Source organism: Ictidomys tridecemlineatus, chromosome 1, assembly GCF_052094955.1.
Source record: "Ictidomys tridecemlineatus isolate mIctTri1 chromosome 1, mIctTri1.hap1, whole genome shotgun sequence".
NCBI classification, from domain to species: Eukaryota; Metazoa; Chordata; class Mammalia; order Rodentia; family Sciuridae; genus Ictidomys; species Ictidomys tridecemlineatus.
In genome coordinates, this window is record NC_135477.1 from 70,592,346 (window position 1) to 70,614,882 (window position 22,537).

Below are 22,537 nucleotides of genomic sequence, written 5' to 3' on the forward strand. Positions count from 1 at the left end.
ATCAGGTTGTGCTCTTGGAAGGGCAATCTCAGCACCCAGGCACTTGTTTTGAAATGCACATTCTCAACCCTCACCCAGACCTACTATCTCCTGCTGAAGATGAGATCAGTTTTCTATATTTTCCTTCCTGATTCATAGCTCTTCGTAACTTCTCATCGTTCTGAAGACAAATCTAAGCTATTCAACATGATCCCTCTAGGGCTTGCTGCTCTAATCCTCTCTCACAGGAGATACCTCCTGGATCACCCTGTGTTAGCTACACTAGCTTGTTGTTAAGTCTTCCATTCCTACCAGGCTCCCTCCGGCATTATTGCACAGATATTCCTTCTACCTGGAAGCTTCCTACCTCCCGTTTTTGCTTTGCAAATTCATCCTTCATATCTCAGCCCATGTTCCTCTTCCTCCAGGAACTAAGAGCCTCTATTTTCCTTGCTGCTTCCCAGTGTCAGACTTCCTGGACTTAACTGATCAGATGAAGAAATCCTTTTCTTCTAGGCCCTCGACACCCATCACTTCTCTGTATCACCTGTTTCATGGCGATTTCTCTTGTGTTTGTCATTTGATTAATGACTCCCCACCATCCTCTAATGCTCAGGAGGTCAATAGCTATGTCTGTTTAGTTCATCATGGGATCACTAATCCTTGTACAGTGTCTGGTTCGTAACAGATCCATGAAAATACAGGCTGAATGATAGAACCAATGAGTGAAACCAACAAAGTTCCTCAGAAACTCTCTTTTCCTTTTTGGTCCCTCAAGGTTCTGACCACCTGACAGAGCCTTCCCACTACAGAGGTTCACCTGAGAAAGCAGAGCTCTCTCTACACATAAGGCATCAGCCCTTTGTCATCTGGAGCTATCCAGTTGTCTTCTCTCCTCCTTCTTCCTTCCTGTGTCACCTGCTCAACTGCCTTTTTTTCTCCTACCTTTCTTTGAAGTGACTCGATCCTTTCTGATCCTTTCCCCTATACTTGCCTCTCACATCACTTATTCCTTAAGCATCACAAATTTATAATGTCAGGCTCCATTAATAAATAGTGTATGTGTGCAGCTGAAGCCAGGCTGTTTGTTGCAATCTATATTTTTGCTTAGGCCTCTCCAGCTTCTAAACATTGGACCATCTTAAAAAGCAGAGCTATGTGTCAACAAATTCCAAATGGGCCTTGCCCGTAGTTGTGATGTTTTTCTTCAGAACCTCTGAAAAAGTCAACAAATTACTCCTGACCCCAAATGACAAATATTCCAATGATGTGTGCTGAATACACAGTGAATTCTCAAAACATTTTTAAGGATATAAGCAGATAATTTATTAGTGAATTAAAATTTTCCCTCTCCCATAAATTAAAAGATCAAAACCAACATTTTTGTATTTAACTACAGTTCCTCAAATTCTGCAACATTCAAAACCTAAAGAGATAATAACACTTTCAACTGACTGAATTTATAGTGGAACTTTTGTTAAAAGGGAAAACTGAGGTTTGACATCAATTAGCTACAGAAAGGGGGGAAAGGTGGTTATTTAATTGGAATAAATGATGTATCTTTTGAGTCATCTCTCAAAGGGGGAACTGGCTACCAGAGAAGCAGGGGTGGGGGTTTGGGGGTGGAGAATCAGTGAACAGCTGTCACCATATTTGAAGGTAAAACAAAAACCCTCAAACTCCATCTTCTTCTCATAATATCAATACATTCCTACACCAACTATATATTCCCACTTAAACATGATTCAATACATCAAGGTGAAAGATGGGCTTCAAATTCCCCATAAATATCCTCTGTGTTTGTCGGTTACCTGGTGCAAATCCCTTAGGATCTGTTTTCTATCTCATCACCAGGATGGGTCCTTAAATGTCAGTAATTAATAAAGAGATGTGCAAAAATATAAATTCCACTGAGAGAGAAAGAGAGTAGTAGGAATAGGATTTTTTTTCCCTAAATTTTCAGAATTTTGTAGTTCCTTCAGATAAAACTAAGTCAAGATTAAATTATTTTTATAGATAAATCTTTCACAGACTATTTTACCACTGGTCTACTGTTTTTGCTACCTTCTCTCACTTTACATAGTCAGCATTGCATGAATATTGGAAATGGTTTTCGTAGAATACGCTTGGTATTCTACAAAACTCACAGTGGTTCAACTTAGGATTTTTCAACTCTATGATGGTGGGAAAATGATGGGCATTCAGAGGAAACCACACTTTGAATTCTGAATTTTGATCTTTTCCTGGGCTGGTGATATGCACATGATACCCTCTAATGATGCTGAGCAGCAACAGCAAGGTACAGCCGCCACTTAGCCACACGGTCACAGGGGTCCAAAGATCCGTACTCTACAGAGTAAGGTATGGTTAAAATGTGATATTTGGTAGGTGAGGTATATTAAATGTATTTTCTGCTTATAATGTTTTTATCTTTGAGAGGTTTATTGGGATGTAACATCATCAAACGTCAAGGAGCACATGTACAAACCAATAGTTTATTTTGTTATTATTTCTTTATAATATCTTACTGGCCTAGCAAAACTTGCACATCGTGCATAGTTCTCCTATTCATTTTTCCTATACCCTAATAAGTGTACTCACCATGAGAAAATACCCAATAAGCAGGACAGGCATCAAGAGGACAATGAGCAGATAATCAAAGAAGGTAAATCTTTTCTTCACAGCATAATGCAAGCAGGTTCTCTCTTTCTACAATTAAGAAAAGAACTCTTCATTTCACTTTTCATATTTGCATATTACTACATCAAAAAAGTTCATGCTTTTTATTTTTATGGTACTCAGGGCATTTCTTTCTGTAGGGCTTGTCTGATTAATAAACTTGGATTTCCATTGACCAGAATATTGAACAGTCCAATCTAAAGGAAAGACAAAGGTCAACAACAAACAACAGAGGTGAAGATGCATTTTAGAAATCATTGAAGTCTAGATTTTCACATTAATTTTAGTTTTTGAGGGACAAATATATTGAGATACAAATATAGCACTGAACTTAGTATGTAATGCAATAGTTATCCTTAATCAACTATGGTGGACAATTGTTCATTTAATGATATGTTTACAGGAAAATCTTAACCTCATTTAAATTTTTCCATGTTCCCTCATGAACACAGACAGCGGTACAAGAATGCACATAACTTAATTACTTGAATATATCAAGATTCATCAGGTGGTGGACTTAAGCTTTGAGGGGTGGTATATAGAATCTGAACTCTCAGGGGCTCATAATCAAAGGTGGGCAGAAAGATGTGCAAGTAAGTATAATGCGAAAAAGCTATGGTATGATTGGAACACTATTCAAATCAATAAAAGGAAAGGGAATGTAAGAGAGAAAAGAGAAGTGAGTTTCTACTTGGAGGTAGCTCTATTCTTAAATAAAAACTCTTGTTTTCCTAATTATTAAGGTATACATGCTACCTGTAAACATTCTGGAGAGTAGAGAAGGTTAGAATGATAGAATTCAGAATTATCCATTATCAAATAGTACAGAGTTAATTCTTGACATTATGCTATATTCTCTCAAGATCATTGTCAATTTCATACACATGGAATTTTAAAACATAGAATCATATTGCATATTCAAAATCATATCTTGCTTCTTTCCAGTTTAGAGATGCACATTAAGAATATGTACATTTTCCATGCCCATTAATATTTTTAAGTACACATTTGCAAGGATTGCCTGGCTGCTTATGTTTTTATTAGCGTGTCATATGTAGACATATTAGTGGAGCTCATTTTGACAGATTCATAAATTCGTAAGACATTATTTACTCCATTTAAATCCACAATACTTCCTCATTTCCTCTCTTCCTCCCTTCCTCTGATCTCCTGCCTCTACTCTATTGGTCTTCCTTCTATATATTTATTTTTTTTATTGGTGTGTTATAGTCATAGATAAAAGTGGAATTCATTGGGATATATTCATACATGCACACAGCACAATTAGTTCAACTTCATTCCCTAGTTCTTTCCTTTTCCCTCTTCTCCTCCATCCTCCTTGGCCTCCAACTTCTACTCTACTGATTTCCCTTCTATTTTCACATTTTTTGTCTTTTTTTCCCCCCATCTAACTTTCACATCAGAGAAAACATTCAGCCTTTAAGTCTGGTTTATTTCTGAGTCTGGCATATTTCACTTAACATGAGACTCTCCAGTGCCATCAAATGATACAATTTAATTCTTAGTTAGGACTCCATTATATAGATCACATTTTATTTATCCAGTCTTCTATTGATGGGCACCTAGCCTGATTCCATAACTTGGTACTGTGAATTGCTCTGCTATAAACATTGATATCACTATAGTATGCTGATTTGAGTTCTTTTGGATAACCACTGAGGAATGGGATAATTGGGTCCTGTAGCAGTAATATTCCTAATCTTTTGAGGAATCTCCATACTGCTTTCCAAAATGGTTGTACTAATTTACAGTCCCACCAACAATGGCTGAGTGTACCTTTCCCCTATATCCTCACCAGCAATTGTTATTTGTATTCTTGATGAATGCCATTCCAATAGGAGAGAGATGAAATAGCAATGCAGTTTTGGTTTTATTTCTTTAATTGCAAAGAATGCTGAACATGTTTTTATATATTTGTATATATTTTATATACATATTTTTATAAATATATTTTTATATATTTGTTGACCATTTGTATTTCCTCTATATATCTTTTGCTCATTTATCTATTGGGTTATTAGGGTGTTGTTTTTGCTTTTTTTGTTTGTTTGTTTTTAATTTGTTTGTTTGGGGTTAAGCTATTTGAGTTCTTTATATATCTTAGATATTAATCCCCTATTGGAAGAGGAGCTAAGGACTGCATGGCTTCCTACTGAATGGAGCTTTTCTAATTGATTTAGGCAAACCCTCTATCTATCGGACATTTCAAGTTTTTAATCTCTTATTTTTATAAATAACATTGCCTGGATATCCTCATTCACAAATCTTTGTCAACAATTCTAATTCATCTTTTGCATAAGTTTCCAATGACTCCTTAGCATGAAAGGTATTGGGTACTGCCAAATTGTGCTCCAGTAAGATAATAATAATTTAAACTTTCTCCCTGGTCAACATTTGATTTTCTTTTTAAATCCTGATTAATTTTCAGACCAAAAAAAGTATCTTTATGTTTTAATTTAATTCAATCTGTTTTCCATAGAATCAATGTTTTCTATAAGCATCTGCTTCTCAATCACTAAAATCTTTGTTTTTGTTTAGTACTTCTGAAAATAATTTATCAACAGATTTAAGAAGTGTAAAAGTACTGATTTAAATTATTAATGTACAAAGACTAAATATTTGGGGAAAATAAAAAATATTAAATACTAAGACACCATTAGAAACATTTTTAAAAGTAAAAATTACAAACCAAAGCTCTTCTGATAAAATGTCTATTAGTTTAAACTATGCCATGAAGTCCTTTTCATACTTATAATACCAGCAGGCTGGCTGAGGTTCTTCTTTACAGAGCAGAGGTAAGGGTGCCCCCTCAGCCCACCCTGAGCTGTCACATATCTCCCTCCCTCAGCTTCCCCGTGAGCACACTTCTTGAAAGAGGACAGAAACTCACAGAATCTGACTGTGGGTGGAACTGCTCAAAACAGCTGTATATACCTGGTCCTTCAACTGTGTTCTAGGGACATCCTGTCCCACACTGTACTAAGCTGCCTATCAGACAGAGCATAGTCATGACTTGCTTTTAAACTAGCCCAGAACTGGGAATGTAACTCCATCTTAGAGCATTTGCCTAGCCCTGCATTGGATACCCAGAACCTAAAAAAAAAAAAAAAAAAAAACCAACATTAAAAATTTTTTCAAAACCACCCAAGCCAAAAAAAAAAAAAAAAAAAAAGAAAAGAAAAGAAAATGATAAGCACAAGCAAGAAACTCCTGTAGTGATCAATTTTCTGATAACACATAGTTACTTACTCCCAATAAGCTAGCTTTTAATTTGATATAGAAGAGGCAAGTGGGTCCCTATCAGCTATGAATGCACATGAGATGATTCAGGACATTTAAAGTTATTGCAAAAAAAAAATGAATGTAGATATTTATTTAGTATAATTTAAATGTTGCCTTTAGTACATGCTGATGCTAGATGTTCAGAGGAAGTTCTAAAAGGATCCCGACAATAAGACACACATGCTGCTCTTCCTTGGTCCTGAAGACTCCAAGGTAGCTCTCATTGGAGCTGTGAGCACATTTTCTGTGTGATCTCAAGTAGCTTCAAGTCACTTCATGAGTTTATTTCTCCTTAGTAAATTTCTCGATAGTATTCTTTCATTCTATAAGAACACTATAGTGTCTTTTGGAGAACAGGGCATTAACATAGTAGGTAAAAATCTAACAAATAAAATAACATCACAAAATAAATATTTCTTTTCCAAAAAATTTTTCAAATACTTCTATAAGAGTGAGCAAGAGGAGAAAAGAGAAAAGACGGGGAGGGGAAATGGAGGATGGGGAAGAAGAGAAGAAGAAAGGAAAAAGCCCTCTCCAGACAACTGAGTGAGCCATTCTCTTTCTCTTCAGAAGTACAAAGACATAATTAATCACAAAATATACTTGCTGGTTGAGCTACATTTTATTTTGCTTTTTAGCCGAATAAAATGTCCTTGGTATGTGTCAGTCTCTCTAAAGTAAGGCAAAAAAGAATTGTTAATAAGGAGCTATAAGCAATGAAAAACTTACCTTCACAAGACATCAACTAGAAGAGACAGGAAGGGTGACAATTATTCTTCCCACCATATGTCACAGCCTCACCTGGTTTTTGAGGTTGACATTAGCATTCCTTTTTAAGAGGAAGGAAACAATTTTCACGTGCCCTCGTCTGCAAGCACAAATGAGGGGGGTGTCTCCGTTGAAGCCATCTTGAATGTTGATATTGCAGTTGTCTTCTCTTACCCAGCGCCACACTTGACCCAAGTCATTCTGGTAGGCTGCCTGGCAGATGGGCTGAGTGGAAAAACAGAGGAACTGTTCTTGAAACATTAGCATAATTAACCCCCCACACAAATATCATCATGCAACCACTTAAATTTGCAGTGTTTCCAAATTGTAATATATTGTCAAATAGATTAGTTTTTGTTTGTTTGTTTGTTTGTTTTTGTCTCAGCTGTGCCTCTTTTTAAGTTAGAACATGCATAAGCTCCCACAAGGAACATCTTCCATTTTCCTAAATTGCTTGTCACTTGGAGCTAGACAAACAGGGAACAAAGGACTGAATAAGTAAATGAAATACTGCAAATCCAACTCAGTAAGGAAATTGTATATTGTGGTCGTGAGTAAATGGTCCTTCAGAAAAGGAGGATCTTGCTAAAGCTGAAGTAGGCACAGTGGAGGAAGGAGTTGAGGGAGCACTAAGAAAAAGAACAAGAAAAAATAAATAAAATATATAAATTTAAATATTTAAAAAAAAGAATCACCTGGCTCTGAATTCAAGGAACACAGAGCAGTTAAAAAGACAAATAATATAAAATAATATAAAAATAATATTAAATAATATAAAAATACCAGTTTTTATGGTTAGCTACAACTGATTAGAGGCTGTTCCTGAAAAGCATGATGAAGAGCTCTGCACAGCACTAACGGCAGCAAGTCCTTAGCTAGCCTCATCCTGCCTGCTTTCCCCTCTGCTCCAGCCCTTCTGGACTTCTGTTCTTCAAATAACCCATGTTTCACCCCTTCCCTGTGGGCCTCTTCCCTGCCTGCTCTCCCTGCCTCAAACACTCCGCCAGCCTTCACCTAATCCCTAACTCAACCCTAAAGTCAGAAAATTTTCATTGTATCCAAGAAGTCTTTCCTGACTCCTAGCACCTGCTATTTTTCCTTCACAACTTCTGACATAACTGTATTTCTTCTCTCACTTATTTACAATCCTATGTTTTAGAATAACATACATCAGAGAGTTTTGAGGCAGCACTGCATTGAAACTTAAGCTATTAACCTGTGGGGATCAGAGTTATGACCATTCCATTCACCACCGTATCCCCAGTATTCAGTACAGCATGGGGCATGCAGTAGGCAAAGAAAATATTTTTAGACTGGTTTTATGGAGAAATTCTTTTGTTTAAAAAAAAGACAATAAAATCAGTTTTTTATTTTTATACAATGTATCTGTCACAGGGATAATGCTCAATTTATGGAAAGAATTACTACTTATCAAGTCAGTCTTTGTTTTACTAACCTCTGTTGTATACTAGTTAAAGGTGCTAGGGAAAAGATAGTATAAACCATGTGATTCTTACATGCGGTATCAATTCATCCAGCAGGAAAACAGGATGCATACAGACACACACAGTAAATAATGTAGTTTTGAGGGTTTGGGGCTTTTGCTTTATATATATGTGTATATGTTGCTGGATAATGAACCCAGAGACTCACGTGTACCTAGTATGTGCTCTACCACGGAGCTACACCTCCAATCCCTAAGAAAACAATTTTGAAGCATAGTTGAGTATATAAGACCTGCAGAAGTTAAAAGAGATCAGTGACAAACTTGAATGGATCTATTTGTCAAGCAACTCAGTTTCTTTTTTTTTTATTATTGTTCAAAACATTACAATGCTCTTGACATATGCAATTCAGTTTCTAACATAGCCAAAATATTTATTACTTTACATTTTACTTTATATATTATTATATTTATATATTACTATGTATATTATATAAAATTATTTATATGTATATTATATAAAACATTACTTTGTATAAACACATACATATGCATATATGTGTGTGTATGTGTGAGTGTGTATATATATATATATTTTTTTAAACAATGCTTGGAGTAGAAACCAGGGCCTCTAAGGACCTGAATAGACAAGGACCTGAACAGACACTTCTCAGAGGAGGACATACAACCAATCAACAAGTACATGAAAAAATGCTCACCATCTCTAGCAGTCAGAGAAATGCAAATCAAAACCACCCTAAGATACCATCTCACTCCAGTAAGATTGGCAGCCATTATGAAGTCAAACAACAACAAGTGCTGGCAAGGATGTGGGGAAAAGGGTACACTTGTTCATTGCTGGTGGGACTGCAAATTGGTGCAGCCAATTTGGAAAGCAGTATGGAGATTTCTTGGAAAGCTGGGAATGGAACCACCATTTGACCCAGCTATTCCCCTTCTGGGTCTATTCCCTAAAGACCTAAAAAGAGCATGCTACAGGGACACTGCTACATCCATGTTCATAGCAGCACAATTCACAATAGCAAGACTGTGGAAGCAACCTAGATGCCCTTCAATAGACGAATGGATAAAAAAAATGTGGCATTTATACACAATGGAGTATTACTCTGCATTAAAAAATGACAAAATCATAGAATTTGGAGGGAAATGGATGGCATTAGAGCAGATTATGCTAAGTGAAGCTAGCCAATCCCTAAAAAACAAATGCCAAATGTCTTCTTTGATATAAGGGGAGTAACTAAGAACAGAGTAGGGACGAAGAGCATGAGAAGAAAATTAACATTAAACAGGGATGAGAGGTGGGAGGGAAAGGGAGAGAGAAGGGAAATTGCATGGAAATGGAAGGAGACCCTCAGGGTTATACAAAATTACATACAAAAAGAAGTGAGGGGAAAGGGGAAAATAATACAAGGGGGAGAAATGAATTACAGTAGAGGGGGTAGAGAGAGAAGAGGGGAGGGGAGGGGAGGGGAGGGGGGATAGTAGAGGATAGGAAAGGCAACAGAATACAACAGACACTAGTATAGCAATATGTAAATCAATGGAAGTGTAACTGATGTGATTCTGCAATCTGTATACGGGGTAAAAATGGGAGTTCATAACCCACTTGAATCAAAGTGTGAAATATGATATATCAAGAACTATGTAATGTTTTGAACAACCAACAATAAAAAAAAAAAAGAAACCAGGGCCTCACCAATGCTAGGCAAGCAAGCATGCTACCACTGAGTGACACCCCCAACCCTATAATAAACTTTTTAACCTAAAGGCCTACTCATGAAAGAAAAAAAAATAAAGGAAAATCAACTCATAACAATTATAGGACAAACTTCTGTACCCCAAAATGCAATAAGCATGACACATGGGTTGAAAATTTTTACAGAAATTCTCAATTATACAAATCGCCTATTCTATTACCCAAAGTCTTCCCTTTTGAAGGCTTGTCTTCAAATAACATTCAGGTGGGCACATCAGTGTCTCAGTACTGTCTGACTGACACAGACAGGACTGGAACAATTGAAAGATTGTGTATTGGTACTGGGAAAACAGAATGTAATTGTGGCTCTGTTACTAACTCTCTGAGTAATCATGGGTAATTCTTTTCCTTCAGTGTATCTTGGTGCCCATGGACATGAAATAAAATAACAAGGCAAAAATTCCTTTGATTTTTCACATTCTATGACTTCAGAAACTTGAATCACAATCCATACATCTTCCATATCACTGCTGGAGTCTAAGGTTATCCTGACACAAATAGTGCTTCAAAACTTCCAATGAATTTTTATGGTCTTGATAGCAATGCCCAGTCATTTGGATTTTAATAACAAATAAAACGAAACTAAATGCAACAAGATGATGTAAAGCTATCAATTCTTAATTTTGCCAATTAAATGCCTTAGAACTAATAATATCATTTCACAAAAAATATTTTAATGTAAACATAAAAATAGGGCTGGATATGTAACTCAGTGGTAAAGTAATTGCCTAGAATGAACAAGGCACTAGCTTCAATGCCCAGCATGGCAGAAAAAATATGAATAAATAGAACAAGGATGTTTTAACAAAATACACAGAGATAATATAATTATGGGAAGAGTCCTTTATATTGAGTAAATTCATCTGTACAGAAAAATTCACTTCATTGTCCTTTTGTTATTGTTGACACAGAGTCTCACTGTGTTGCCAAGGCTGGTCTTAAACTTGTGGACTCAAGTGATCGTCCCACCTCAGCCTTCTGAGATGGTTGGGCCATATACATGTAGCATCACCCTTGACAGTTTCTTTTTAACATTTTCATCATAAACCAGTGAAAATTTAATTAGTAGTAATTACTAATAGTTACTTATTACTGAAGATCTACCATGAAAAGCATGTGGCCTTGCAATTATTTATTTATGCAAATTTGTAAACATTTTATGTACTGATTTGACTTTCCATTTTTTTCTTTAAAAATGTATAGTTTTGCTAGCACTTGGTTCACATCCCCATGGGAACTAAATAACCAGTATTTAAGAGTTTTCTTGTTCACTTTGGTCATCTGTGTAGCCCACCTGGCCTACAACCTCCAAGATCAAGACTTCTTTCTTTGGACTCATTGAAATCTTTACTAGAATTAACTAAAAAGAGAAAGAAGGAAAGGTGGAGAGCTTTCCTGAGACAATCACCAGATGCTTTGAAGGTTTTATCAATCCCACTTAAGCACTATTACTTAAAATATTAACCCTTTTATGTTTAATCTTCCCTAGGCTTCCTATATTCAAAAAACAAAGTTTCTTTTTTTTTGAAAAGTTAAGTGTTGAGGCTGAGGCTAGCTGAGTGATAGAACACTTGCTTAGCTTATATAAGGCCCCGGGTTCAATATTCAGCACCAATAAATAACTAACTAAATAAATAAAGTATCTTCCTGGATCATTGAAAAATGCAAGTAAGTTGACAGGAATTGCACCAACAGCAAGATTCTATGCTATTATGAACTCTCAATTTCCAGCAGGGGGCAGCTCAATGTTAGAAAACCATTGACAACAGACAGGAAGTTCAACAGATAAAAACGTTCTGGTGGCCTAGGAGTAGTAAGTTCAAGTTTTGTACTGCACAGTAGGGTGACTATAGTTTACAAGAATTTGTCATATATTTTGCAAACAACTACAAGAGAGGAGTTCAAAGGTTCCCAGCACAAAGAAATGATAAATGTTGAAGGTGCTGGAAATGCTATTCTCAAGGAGACACACATGATTGCTTAAAATCTCATGTCTTTCCAACTACATTACCTGCCACTCCCTTATCCACGGCCTTGATGCAAGTAAGTAAAGATATTTGTGCTTTCTATGGTTTGAACTCCCCCCAGAGTTCATATGTTGGAAGTTTTATCCACAATGTGATGGTATTGAGTGGTAGGACCTAAAGGGAGGTATTGAATCATGGGGACACTGCCCTCATGAATGGATTAATGCATTATCTCAGGAATGGGTTTGTTATCACAGGAGTGGGTTCCTTGTAAAAGGATACATTTATGTCCCTCTTGTTCTCTCTTTGCCTTTCCACCTTGGAATGATGCATCAAGAATATCTTCACCAGATGCCAGCCTCAATCTTGGACACCCCAGCCTTAGAACAATGAGCCAACATATTCCTATTCATTATAAATTACCCAGCGCATGATAGTCTGTCGTAGCAGCTGGACTAAGACAGTGTTATTAACAGCAATATCTACAATTAGACACCAGTTTGCATGAGGACAGGAATTGTGTCTGTACTTATTCATCATCGTTTCCCCCAGCATCCTGCACAGTGCCTGACATTATGCAGGCATTTAATGTGTGTTTGACAAGTAAACAAGCAAATTATAAGGGGAACGCACGTTTATTGAGGTGAGTAATTTCACTTAACCCTCACAACAACCTTGCAACATAAGTAGTGTTATTAGACTCATTTTGCGCAAATTAAACTAAGATTATCTTTTTTGCCCACTGTCACACAGCTCCTAAATGACGGGGTGTTTTAGTCAGCTTTTTTACTGCTGTGGCTAAAGGACCCAACAAGAACAACTTTAGAGGAGGAAAAGTTTATTTGGGGGCTCATAGATTCAATTATCCGTAGATAGCTGGCTCCATTCCTCCAGGCACAAGGTGATGCAGAACAACAGGGTAGAAGAGTTTGGCAGATGGCGGCAGCTGGCATGATGATCAAGGAAGCAGAGAGAAAATGCAACTGCCAGATACAAAATATATACCCCAAAGGCACACCCCCGATGACCCACCTCTTCCAGCCATACCCTACCTGCCTTCAGCTACCTCTCAATTAATTCTCATCAGGGGACTAATTCACTGATTGGGTTAAGGCTCTCATAATCCAATCATTTCTCTAAACCTTTTTGCATTGCTTCACACATGAGCTTTCAGGAGACACCTCATATCTAAGCCATACACAGGGCCAGTGCCCAAACTAAGGGGAATAACTGCAGAATGCATATATTCTGCCTGCAATTATTTCAGCTTTAAAAATCAACCAGAAAAAAAAAAAATCTTCTGGTTGCAGGACTTTGGTTTTGAGACTTGCACCCAACGTTAAGCTACACTCTCAAGATATTGATCAGTCCTCCTCAGCATTGGCCTGCTGGAGCTCAGTTACATATCTAGATACTTTCTTGAGACTAACCTAGAATTAGCAATATCTATTAAGAAGTAAAAAGTTGTGGCATCAAGAGAAACCAGAAAAAGATATGACCCAGAAGAGGTCAAGAAGGGAAGTTTCAAGTAGAAACATAGCTTGGATTTGAAAATTAATGGCCAACCAGAGGTCAGTTTTCTAGTTTTCATAGAGTGCCAGGGCAGAAAGCAGAATACAGGAGCCTCAGTATACTGTCTATGAAGATTTAGAAACTGTGATTGGAGAGGACTCTCTGGTAAGTTTGGCAAGGAAAGCTGCTAGTGAAAGCTAGTGATTACACAGGGTATAGTCAACATTTTGCACATTTTGAGAGCAAAATGTTGTGTGTTTTCAGGTATTTACAAATACAAGTTCTGAAATTAAATTTTCTGATGCAAGGTTGGTTCAACATAGGGAAATCAATAAATATAATTCATCACATCGATAGACTTAAAGACAAGAATCATATGATCATCTCAATAGATACAAAAAAAGCATTGAACAAAATACAGTATCCCTTCATATTCAAAACACTAGAAAAACTAGGGATAACAGGAACATGTCTCAACATTGTAAAAACTGTCTATGATAAGCCCCAGTCCAACATCATTCTAAATGTAGAAAAATTGAAAGCATTCCCTCTAAAAACTGGAACAAGACAAGGATGCCCTCTTTTACCACTTCTATTTAAGACAGTTCTTGAAACACTAGCCAGAGCAATTTGACAGACAAAAGAAATTAAAGGGATACAGATAGGAAAAGAAGAACTCAAATTAACACTATTTGCCAATGACATGATTCTATTCCTAGAAGACTCAAAAAATTCCACCAGAAAACTTCTAGATCTAGTAAATGAATTCAACAAAGTAGCAGGATATAAAATCAATACCCATAAATCAAAGGCATTTCTGTATGTATATCAGTGACAAATTCTCTGAAAGGGAAATGAGGAAAACTACCCATTTATAATAGCCTCAGGAAAAAAAATACTTGGGAATCAATGAAAGAGGTGAAAGACCTCTACAATGAAAACTACAGAATGCTAAAGAAAGAAATTAAAGAAAACTTTAGAAGATGGAAATATCTTCCTTGTTCTTGGATAGGCAGAATTAATATTGTCAAAATGACTATACTACGGAAAGCACTATACAAATTTAATGCAATTCCAATCCAAATCCCAATGACGTTTCTCATACAAATAGAAAAAGCAGTCATGAAATTCATCTTGAAAAAATAAGAGACCCAGATAGCAAAAGCAATCCTTAGCAAGAAGAGTGAAGCAGGTGGCATCACTATACCAGACCTTAAATTATACTGTAGAGCAATAGTAACAAAAAAAATCATGGTATTGGCACCAAAATAGACTTGTAGATCAATGGTACAGAATAGAGAACACAGAAACTAACCCACATAATTACAGTTATCTTGTATTAGACAAAGGTGCCAAAAACATATATTGGAGCAAAGATAGTCTCTTCAACAAATGGTGCTGGGGAAACTGGAAATCCATATCCAACAAAATGAAACTAAACCTCTCCCTATCTCTCACCATGCACAAAACTCAACTCAAAGTGGATCAAGGACCTAGGAATTAGACCAGAGACCCTATGCCTAATAGAAGAAAAAGTAGGCCCAAATCTCCATCATGTTGGATTAGGCCCCAACTTCCTTAATAAGACTCATATAGCACAAAAATTAGAGTCAAGAATCAATAAATGGAATGGATTCAAACTAAAAAGCTTCTTCTAAGCAAAAGAAACAATCAGTGAGGTGAATAGAGAGCCTACATTTTGGGAACAAATTTTTACCATATGCACATCAGATAGAGCACTAATCTCTAGGATATACAAAGAACTCAAAAATCTTAACACCAAAAAAATAAATAACTATCAATAAATGGGTCCGGAAACTGAACAGACACTTCTCAGAAGATAATATATAATGAAACAACAAATATATTAAAAAATGTTCAACATCTCTAGAAATTAGAGAAATGCAAATCAAAACTACTATAAGATTTCATCTCACTCCAGTCAAAATGGCAACTATTAAGAATACAAACAACAATTAGTGTTAGAAAGGATGTGGGGGGAAAGGCACACTCATACATTGTTGGTGGGACTGCAGATTGGTGCAGCCAATGTGGAAAGCATTTTGGAGATTCCTGGTAAAACAGAGAAAGTAACCACCATTTGATCCAGATATCCCACTCCTTGGTTTATATCCAAAAGACTTAAAAACAGCATACTACAAGGACACAGTCACATCAATATTTATAGCAGCACAATTCCCAATAGCTAAACTGTGGAAACAACCTTGATGCCCTTCAGTAGAAGAATGGATAAAGAAAATGTGGTATATATACACAATGGAATATTACTCAGCATTATAAGAGAATAAAATCATGGCATTTGCAAGTAAATGGATGCAGTTGGAGAATATAATGCTAAGTGAAGTTAGCCAATCCCAAAAGACCAAATGCCAAAATGTTTTCTCTGATATAAGAATGCTGATTCATAGGATGGGGAGAGCATGGAAGGAATAGACGTACTCTAGCTATGGCAAAGGGGAGAGAGAAGAAGGGAGGGGGAATGCGGGTAGGAAAAGCAGTGGAATAAGATGGACATCATTACTCTAAGTATATATATGAAGACACAAGTGGTGTGATTCTACATTATGTACAACCAGAGATATGAAAAATTATGCTATATATGTGTAATATAAATTGAAATGCATTCTGCTGTCATACATAACAAATTAGAATAAATTTTACAAAAAAGAAATTAAATTTTCTGTGACCCAATGTGAAATCAACAACTTAACAGCTGTGTTATTTGGAACACTTACCTAAACACTTTGTCCCGGATCTCCTTATCATTCCTTCTTTATTAGGTCACAGAAGGAATTAAATTTGATTGTGCAGATAAAGCACTTAGCTCAGGTCTGGTTCATATTAAACCCTCAATTAGAGTTAGCAACTCTTATAATTATTAAAACAGAAGAAGCCAGTGAAGATGGGCAGGGATAGTTGTAAAGCAGTAAACTCAGTGAAGAAATACTGGGATGGAGAACAAAAATGGAGTCATTGGCCTTACTACCTAGAAGGACAAATCCAATCCAAGGCCAAAGCAAGGGAGCACGGATAGATATATGAGGTAGAAATTTTTTTTTTTTTGCCAAAAAGTCAAAGGATTTGTCTTCATGATATATATGTTAATACATATTTATTATAAATGAATAAATTGGCAGATATAGACAAAGAGAATTGAGTTTAGATGAATATTTAATGACATAGGAGATGTGATTGGAACAAGAACATGAGACTCTTGAACATAATGGGCAAGATTTGGGACAGTCATAATTAAAAGTATGAATAAAAATATGAAATGGTTTCAAGCATCAGGTTGTAGATACACACACTGAGAAGCTACAGCTGGCTGATTTTACATTGCTTTTCTGTGACTTGCTTCAGCAAACCTATAGCTGAGGAAGGGTGGAGTGAAGGGGCAAAGGGTAAAGACTAGGAAACACGTCTGTCAGCCAGGGAAGTGAGAGGACAATGGTTTTCCCTGAGATGCAGACTGGGTGAGCCCCATGTTGGCCAGATGGAGGCAAACTGACTTGACAAAAAAGAAACAAGCAAATAGAAAAACACAGGGATTAGAGCAGAGCAGAATATGGGATCTAAGTAGGAAAAGTGACCAGTTAAAATGCGAAGATGGATAAAGTCCCTCCTTTCTCCTGTAGGGACAACCGCCAAGAGCCCACATAAGCAGAGGTGCCAGAGACAGAGGGCAAGAAACACTTCCAGTCACTGTGCGGCCTGCTTGGCCACCTCCCTTCTCTCAAAGGCCGTGGCTTTCAAACTCCAGGACATGGCCATCCTCAGGCCACAGATTAAGGAAGGGGTCAGCTTTTTCACTGCTGTGATTAAAAGACCCGACCAGCACAAATGTAGGGAAGAAAAGTTTATTTGAGGGCTTGTGGTTTCAGAGGTCTTCGTCCATAGAAGGCAGGCTCCATTCCTCAGCGCTGAAGTGAGGCAGAACAGCATGGCAGGAGAGAGCGGCAAAGGGAAGCAGTCACACGATGATCAAGACGCAGAGGGAGAGAGAGAGCTCCACTTGTCAGATATACCCCAGAGACATGCTCCAATTCCCACCTCCTCCAGCCACACCCTACCACTTCAGTTACCACCCAGTTTAATCCCTATCAGGGGATTAATTCACTGATTGGCTTCAGACTGCCACAACCCAATCATTTCTCCTCTGAACCTTCTTGCATTGTCTCACACATGAGCTTTGGGGGAACACCTCATATTCAAACCATAACAGGTACTGTGTGCCAGAGGATCTCCCAGAACTTAGGCCTTCAGCATCTCTCCAGAGGCCACTTCTTGTGGGAGAACCTCAAAGCCAACACAAAAATTGGTGATGTGGCAAAGCAGTACCTAGAGAAAAATCTTTTGATTCTAGATCTTGTGATCACATGCTGGAATGATGTCATAGATAGATGCCAGGAGCAGTCAGCACTGGCTACTAGATTATGTTCAGAGGACATTAGTACAGGCAGAGGCCCTGGACCTAATGATGAGTATGAGCCCATTTGAAACACTTAATGATTGTCTCAGCAATCATCGGATCCCTATTAAGGGCAGTGTATATAACCTGGACTTCAACCCACCTCTTATGCATGGGATTGATGACATTTCTCATGAATCATTCATCAGGAAGATGTTAAATCTGAAGTGATTGACTGTGGTCTAAGACTGTATAAAGACTTGGCAAAGCCAGTCACTGAACTATACAAAAACAGAGTAGTTCTGGGATAGAAACCAATAAAATCTGGCCTTATGTTTACAAACTGTTCTCCAATAAGACCATACCTATTCAGGAGTAGGGGTGTAGCTCGATGGTAGAGTGCTTGCCTAGTATCCACGAGGCTCTGAGTTCAATCCTTAGCAAAGGAAGGAAGGAAGGAAGGAAGGAAGGAAGGAAGGAAGGAAGGAAGGAAGGAAGGAAGGAAGGAAGGAAGGAAGGAAGGAAGGAAGGAAAGGAGGGAAGAAGGGAAGCCAGAAGGAAGACAACTATTTAGTCCAAAGAAGCACACTGAGCCTGTCCAGAGGAAGAAACAGGAAGACACGGTCATTCATTCAGTCGTTGTTTGTGTAATACTGGTGCTGTGTCCATGTGAGAAGCTATCTGCAGTAGTTTGCAGCATCTTTTCTAGTTTAAAAGGTGAACTGATAGGAAAACAAATGGGAACACAGTTCAATGCAGAAGCCCCCTCCACCCTTCAAAAAGGGGTTATCGGCAATGTTTAAAGTATCTCTGCACATGTGTCAAGTTCTTTACAATTAAAAAAAAATATACACACACACACACACACACACACACACACACACTGGATTTCAAATGGTGTAAGACCTGAACTCTAGCTGTTCTTTTTGGGGGGGCAGGGGGGAGGGGCGGGGGGATGGCCATGTTGTTTCTATGGTAGACTAATCACAATCATTTATCCTGGTAGGACTGAAGATGTCTTCTTCCAGGGATCCATGCTCCACAGTATCCTTCCTTTTTGACACAATTTTTTTTACTGTATTTTCTTACATTTGTTTTCCATCTTCCTAGGCTATTAAATACTACAGATAGTTATTGCATTTATTCCTCTTAAATTCCTCTTTGTATGCATATGCATTGAGAGATGAGAGACTATATTAAATCTCTTCAATACACTAAGACCTGAGCCATGTAGAGAGTTTTTAAACTGTTGGTCCAACTCTCATGGGCTTGCACTTCTACTCTTACTGTGAAAAAATTTGATTCCCAAGAGTTTGGGGGAAGCCTTTAAAAATATTGGGAAGCCTAATGTTCACCTAAATGTTGCAAGCTTGTATCTTAGGTATAAATTAATGGATAATTCAAAAGAGGAAAGTGTGCACTTTTTCAAAGCAGAAAGAAATCTTAAAACTTCTTTCTTTAGTTCCCTGTGTGCTTAGCAGATGATCCAATGTAATGGCTGCCTTTTGAATTTGGGGGAGAGGTATAAGAAATGGCCCGATCCCTGATGCATACTCTACTCCTCCATCCTCCTCTCTCTAAATGCATCTTCCTCTCTCTCTCTCTAAACAAATGAAGTCAGTATCAGGTCACTGGGTCCCAACAGTATTCCTACTACTGGGATTGCCTGGCTGTTGAGGGTCCTTTGCTAGATGACACCAATAAGAGAGAAACTTTTCAATGGTTACTGAAATATGGTGCTTGTTTCATGTTCAATGTCCTTAAAAATCTATTTCTTCAACAAACTTGCTACTTTTCCCTTAAATTCTTCTGTAAAAAATAAAGTTATCTTAAAAATATTTTGACACAAGTAAAACTAATGGAACTTCTTTTCTTGGGTTTCCTTCTAATGCCATGCATGCAGTTCCTTCACATTAAAGTAAATAAAACAAGTTTGGATGACCTCTAAGATTTTGATCTGACTTCACAAGTTCTGTGATTCTGCCCAGCTCTTAATTGAGTTTGCTTTCCACTTATTTGGACATTGAAAATGTTGCTGTGTTTATCCTCCAACACAGAGGCTGACTTATGATAGATATCATTTATTGAAGGTCTACTGGGTGAAACATAGTTTTAGGACCTTTACTAACATTTCAACTAATCTTTCTAGCATCATATGAGATAGACATGGCCCCTCTTTTATAAACAAAGAAATTAACTTATACTAAGATGTGAAGCATCTTGCCTAGGCTCCTGTCACCAAAGAACACTGCAGGTAGGATTCAAGTACAGGTTTTCCAGACTGAGAAGCATGAGTTTTTCCCTGAATGTTAGATATCTGTGTCTTACTCCAAGCAACCCAGGGCACTGACACTGCTGAGTTCTGCTTGTGGCCTCCTGTCAAGAATAGCAAAGTTCTCTAAAGTGACTGTGTGAAACTGTTCCTATTTCCACCCTTTGTTTAAGCAAAGGAAGCTACTGGAGGAGAGTGTGAGCCTTTGTTCCTCCTCCCAAAGTCCTTGTCTATAAATAGAAGGGACTTGGCCCAGGATAATCTGTGGAGGAGCCAATCTCATTGAGCCATCCTTAACCATAGTGCCTGCCCATAGGCCTGGGCTTCTTGGAGATATTCAAAACCTACTCCCTTTTCTACCTTGAGATCAAAGCAAATCATTCCCTGGCTCATACCTACAAGCAGATCTTGATGATAAACTAATCCTTGGGAAAGTGATAGCAGGGAATGAAACAGTAGTCAAGCATCTAACAAAGGACAATTCTTGACTATTGTACTGTTGCCCTATATATATTATGCATTTTCATGGTTCTGAATGCCGGATTCCCACTTTGTCCCACCATCTGCTTTTCATGCAACAATTGTGTCCATAGTCAAGGGAGATCTGCTTCTTGTTTTGTCTTCTTTCCCCAAGGATCTCTCCTCTGCCACTTTCCAGCAGCCAAGCTCAAGTTAACTCCAGTGTCCCCCGGGTCATATCCCTGTGTTTGGTAGGGAAGGGGAAAGAATGACTAGCCTTTAGTGAGAGAGAATTCTTGGAGATACTGCTGTGTTTTTTCCTGCAACTCAAAATGCTGAGATGGGTAGAAAGATGCCTGTGCAGATCCATAAATAAGGTCTTTATAAATTTTAGTTCATCACAACCTGATTTTAGTTATTTGATAGTTTTAGCCTGCTGGGGATCTTTGTTTAAATCATAAAGACTATATATTTTCAAATGTGTTAAGGTATAGTCACTCTAGGTAGTTCTCCCATACTAAGTGCATTAAACACATTGCCTAATTAAATCTTCAAAAATTACCCAGTATAACAGTGTAATAATATTATTTCAATTATCTGGTCTTCTTATGTTATAAAACTGGAAAACTCCTGTTTATTTAAACATTTGCTTTCTTTGATATACCTCTAGGGATTCATCAGGATATTCCAAAGAGCCTTTTTAATACCTCTCCCTGGTTAGTGTTCCCCATCCTCATGACTAAGTGAAACAATATATTTGCTCCTGGAATGTTTGCTTCGATCCTTTGGTCATGAGACTAGAAATGGCAATCAGTGTGTTATGGTGGCAGCTGCACACTGGGTATACAAAGGGCATGTGACTCACGTATAGGCTTCTGGGTTATGGAATCTCACCAGGCGTTCATGTACACCCCATGAATTTCATTTATTTACCTTTAATATAACAGGCAGTGCCTTTTCTTGCTGCAGATGATTTGTCAGGCAGGAAATAAAGAAGGTCTCCTGTTCAGAGTATGAATGGCTTTCTCTATCCTCCTACGGTTTTATTAACTCTCTGGTCTATTTGGTGAAGGCCCCAATAATGGAGACTTAAATATGAGAATGTGGTCTGGTCATAGTTATCAATCCTTTCCATATCTAACTGACCCAGTCTGGTTAAATGTTGGGAAACCATGGAGCTGTATTTCAACTATGAACAAAAAATCTGCTTCCTGCATCTATGGAAATGCATTAAAATTAAGAATTGTCATAAGTGTCATACCTTATCTTTCTTGTAGAAATCTACACAATTCTTGCCAGAATAAATATCATTATCTATATGCTTCAGGATATTTCTTAATTTGATGGGGGTAGGGTATGAAAGAAACAGGGTAAAACATTTCCAAAAGAACAAAGATGGTATGCAGATGAATTCCTTCCTCTGGTAACAATTAGTTCATTCTAGGACAGTGACATTTGCTAAATAAAAGATTTCCTGTTTGAAACTTCAAAGGAACAACCCACCCTGGAGATGCTCCCTGGGGAATAAACTACTCTGCATTTAATTTAGAGAATAATAAAGGGAAAAAAATTAAAATTCTGCCTTCATGTAAGCTCCAAGGAATAATGGGGCTTAAGAGATTTTCTACTTCTATGGGAATCTATACTACAGATTTTTACATATTCCTGTTTTTAAGATGAACAGATCTCAGGGGGAAATTGTTGAATTACAACCTTTCACTGTGATCCCTCTCAAGTTCAAGTCTGTTTTCTAACCCAGGGACCACCTGTCTTTCTGGTTTATTCTGTGAAATTACAGGGTGTGTTTGCCTTTAGTCAGAGGGCTTTACCTCGGTGTGACAGGTGTTGGCCATCTTTGAGACAGAGCAGGGACGGCCTTGACTGCACCCACCAAGATTTCCTGCCTAAAGCAAGCGGCTTTCAAAAAAATGTTTCCACGGATGAGCAA

The 22,537-nt window shown here is 37.6% G+C and overlaps 1 protein-coding gene and 1 pseudogene across 1 annotated transcript in view; one reads left to right on the top strand and one right to left on the bottom strand.

Annotated features, from left to right (window-relative positions):
- The window catches only part of Ankrd22 (ankyrin repeat domain 22), a 34,690-nt gene that overhangs the window by 3,342 nt on the left and 8,811 nt on the right, over positions 1 to 22,537 (bottom strand). Inside the window, exons 2-3 of the mRNA XM_005339185.4 lie at positions 6,763 to 6,954; positions 2,581 to 2,688 (exon numbers count right to left, since the gene is read on the bottom strand). Of these exons, the coding sequence (XP_005339242.1) occupies positions 2,581 to 2,688; positions 6,763 to 6,954 (300 nt within the window). The remainder of the gene's footprint in view (positions 1 to 2,580; positions 2,689 to 6,762; positions 6,955 to 22,537) is intronic.
- On the top strand, positions 17,633 to 18,237 carry LOC101959481 (adenylate kinase 4, mitochondrial pseudogene; annotated as a pseudogene).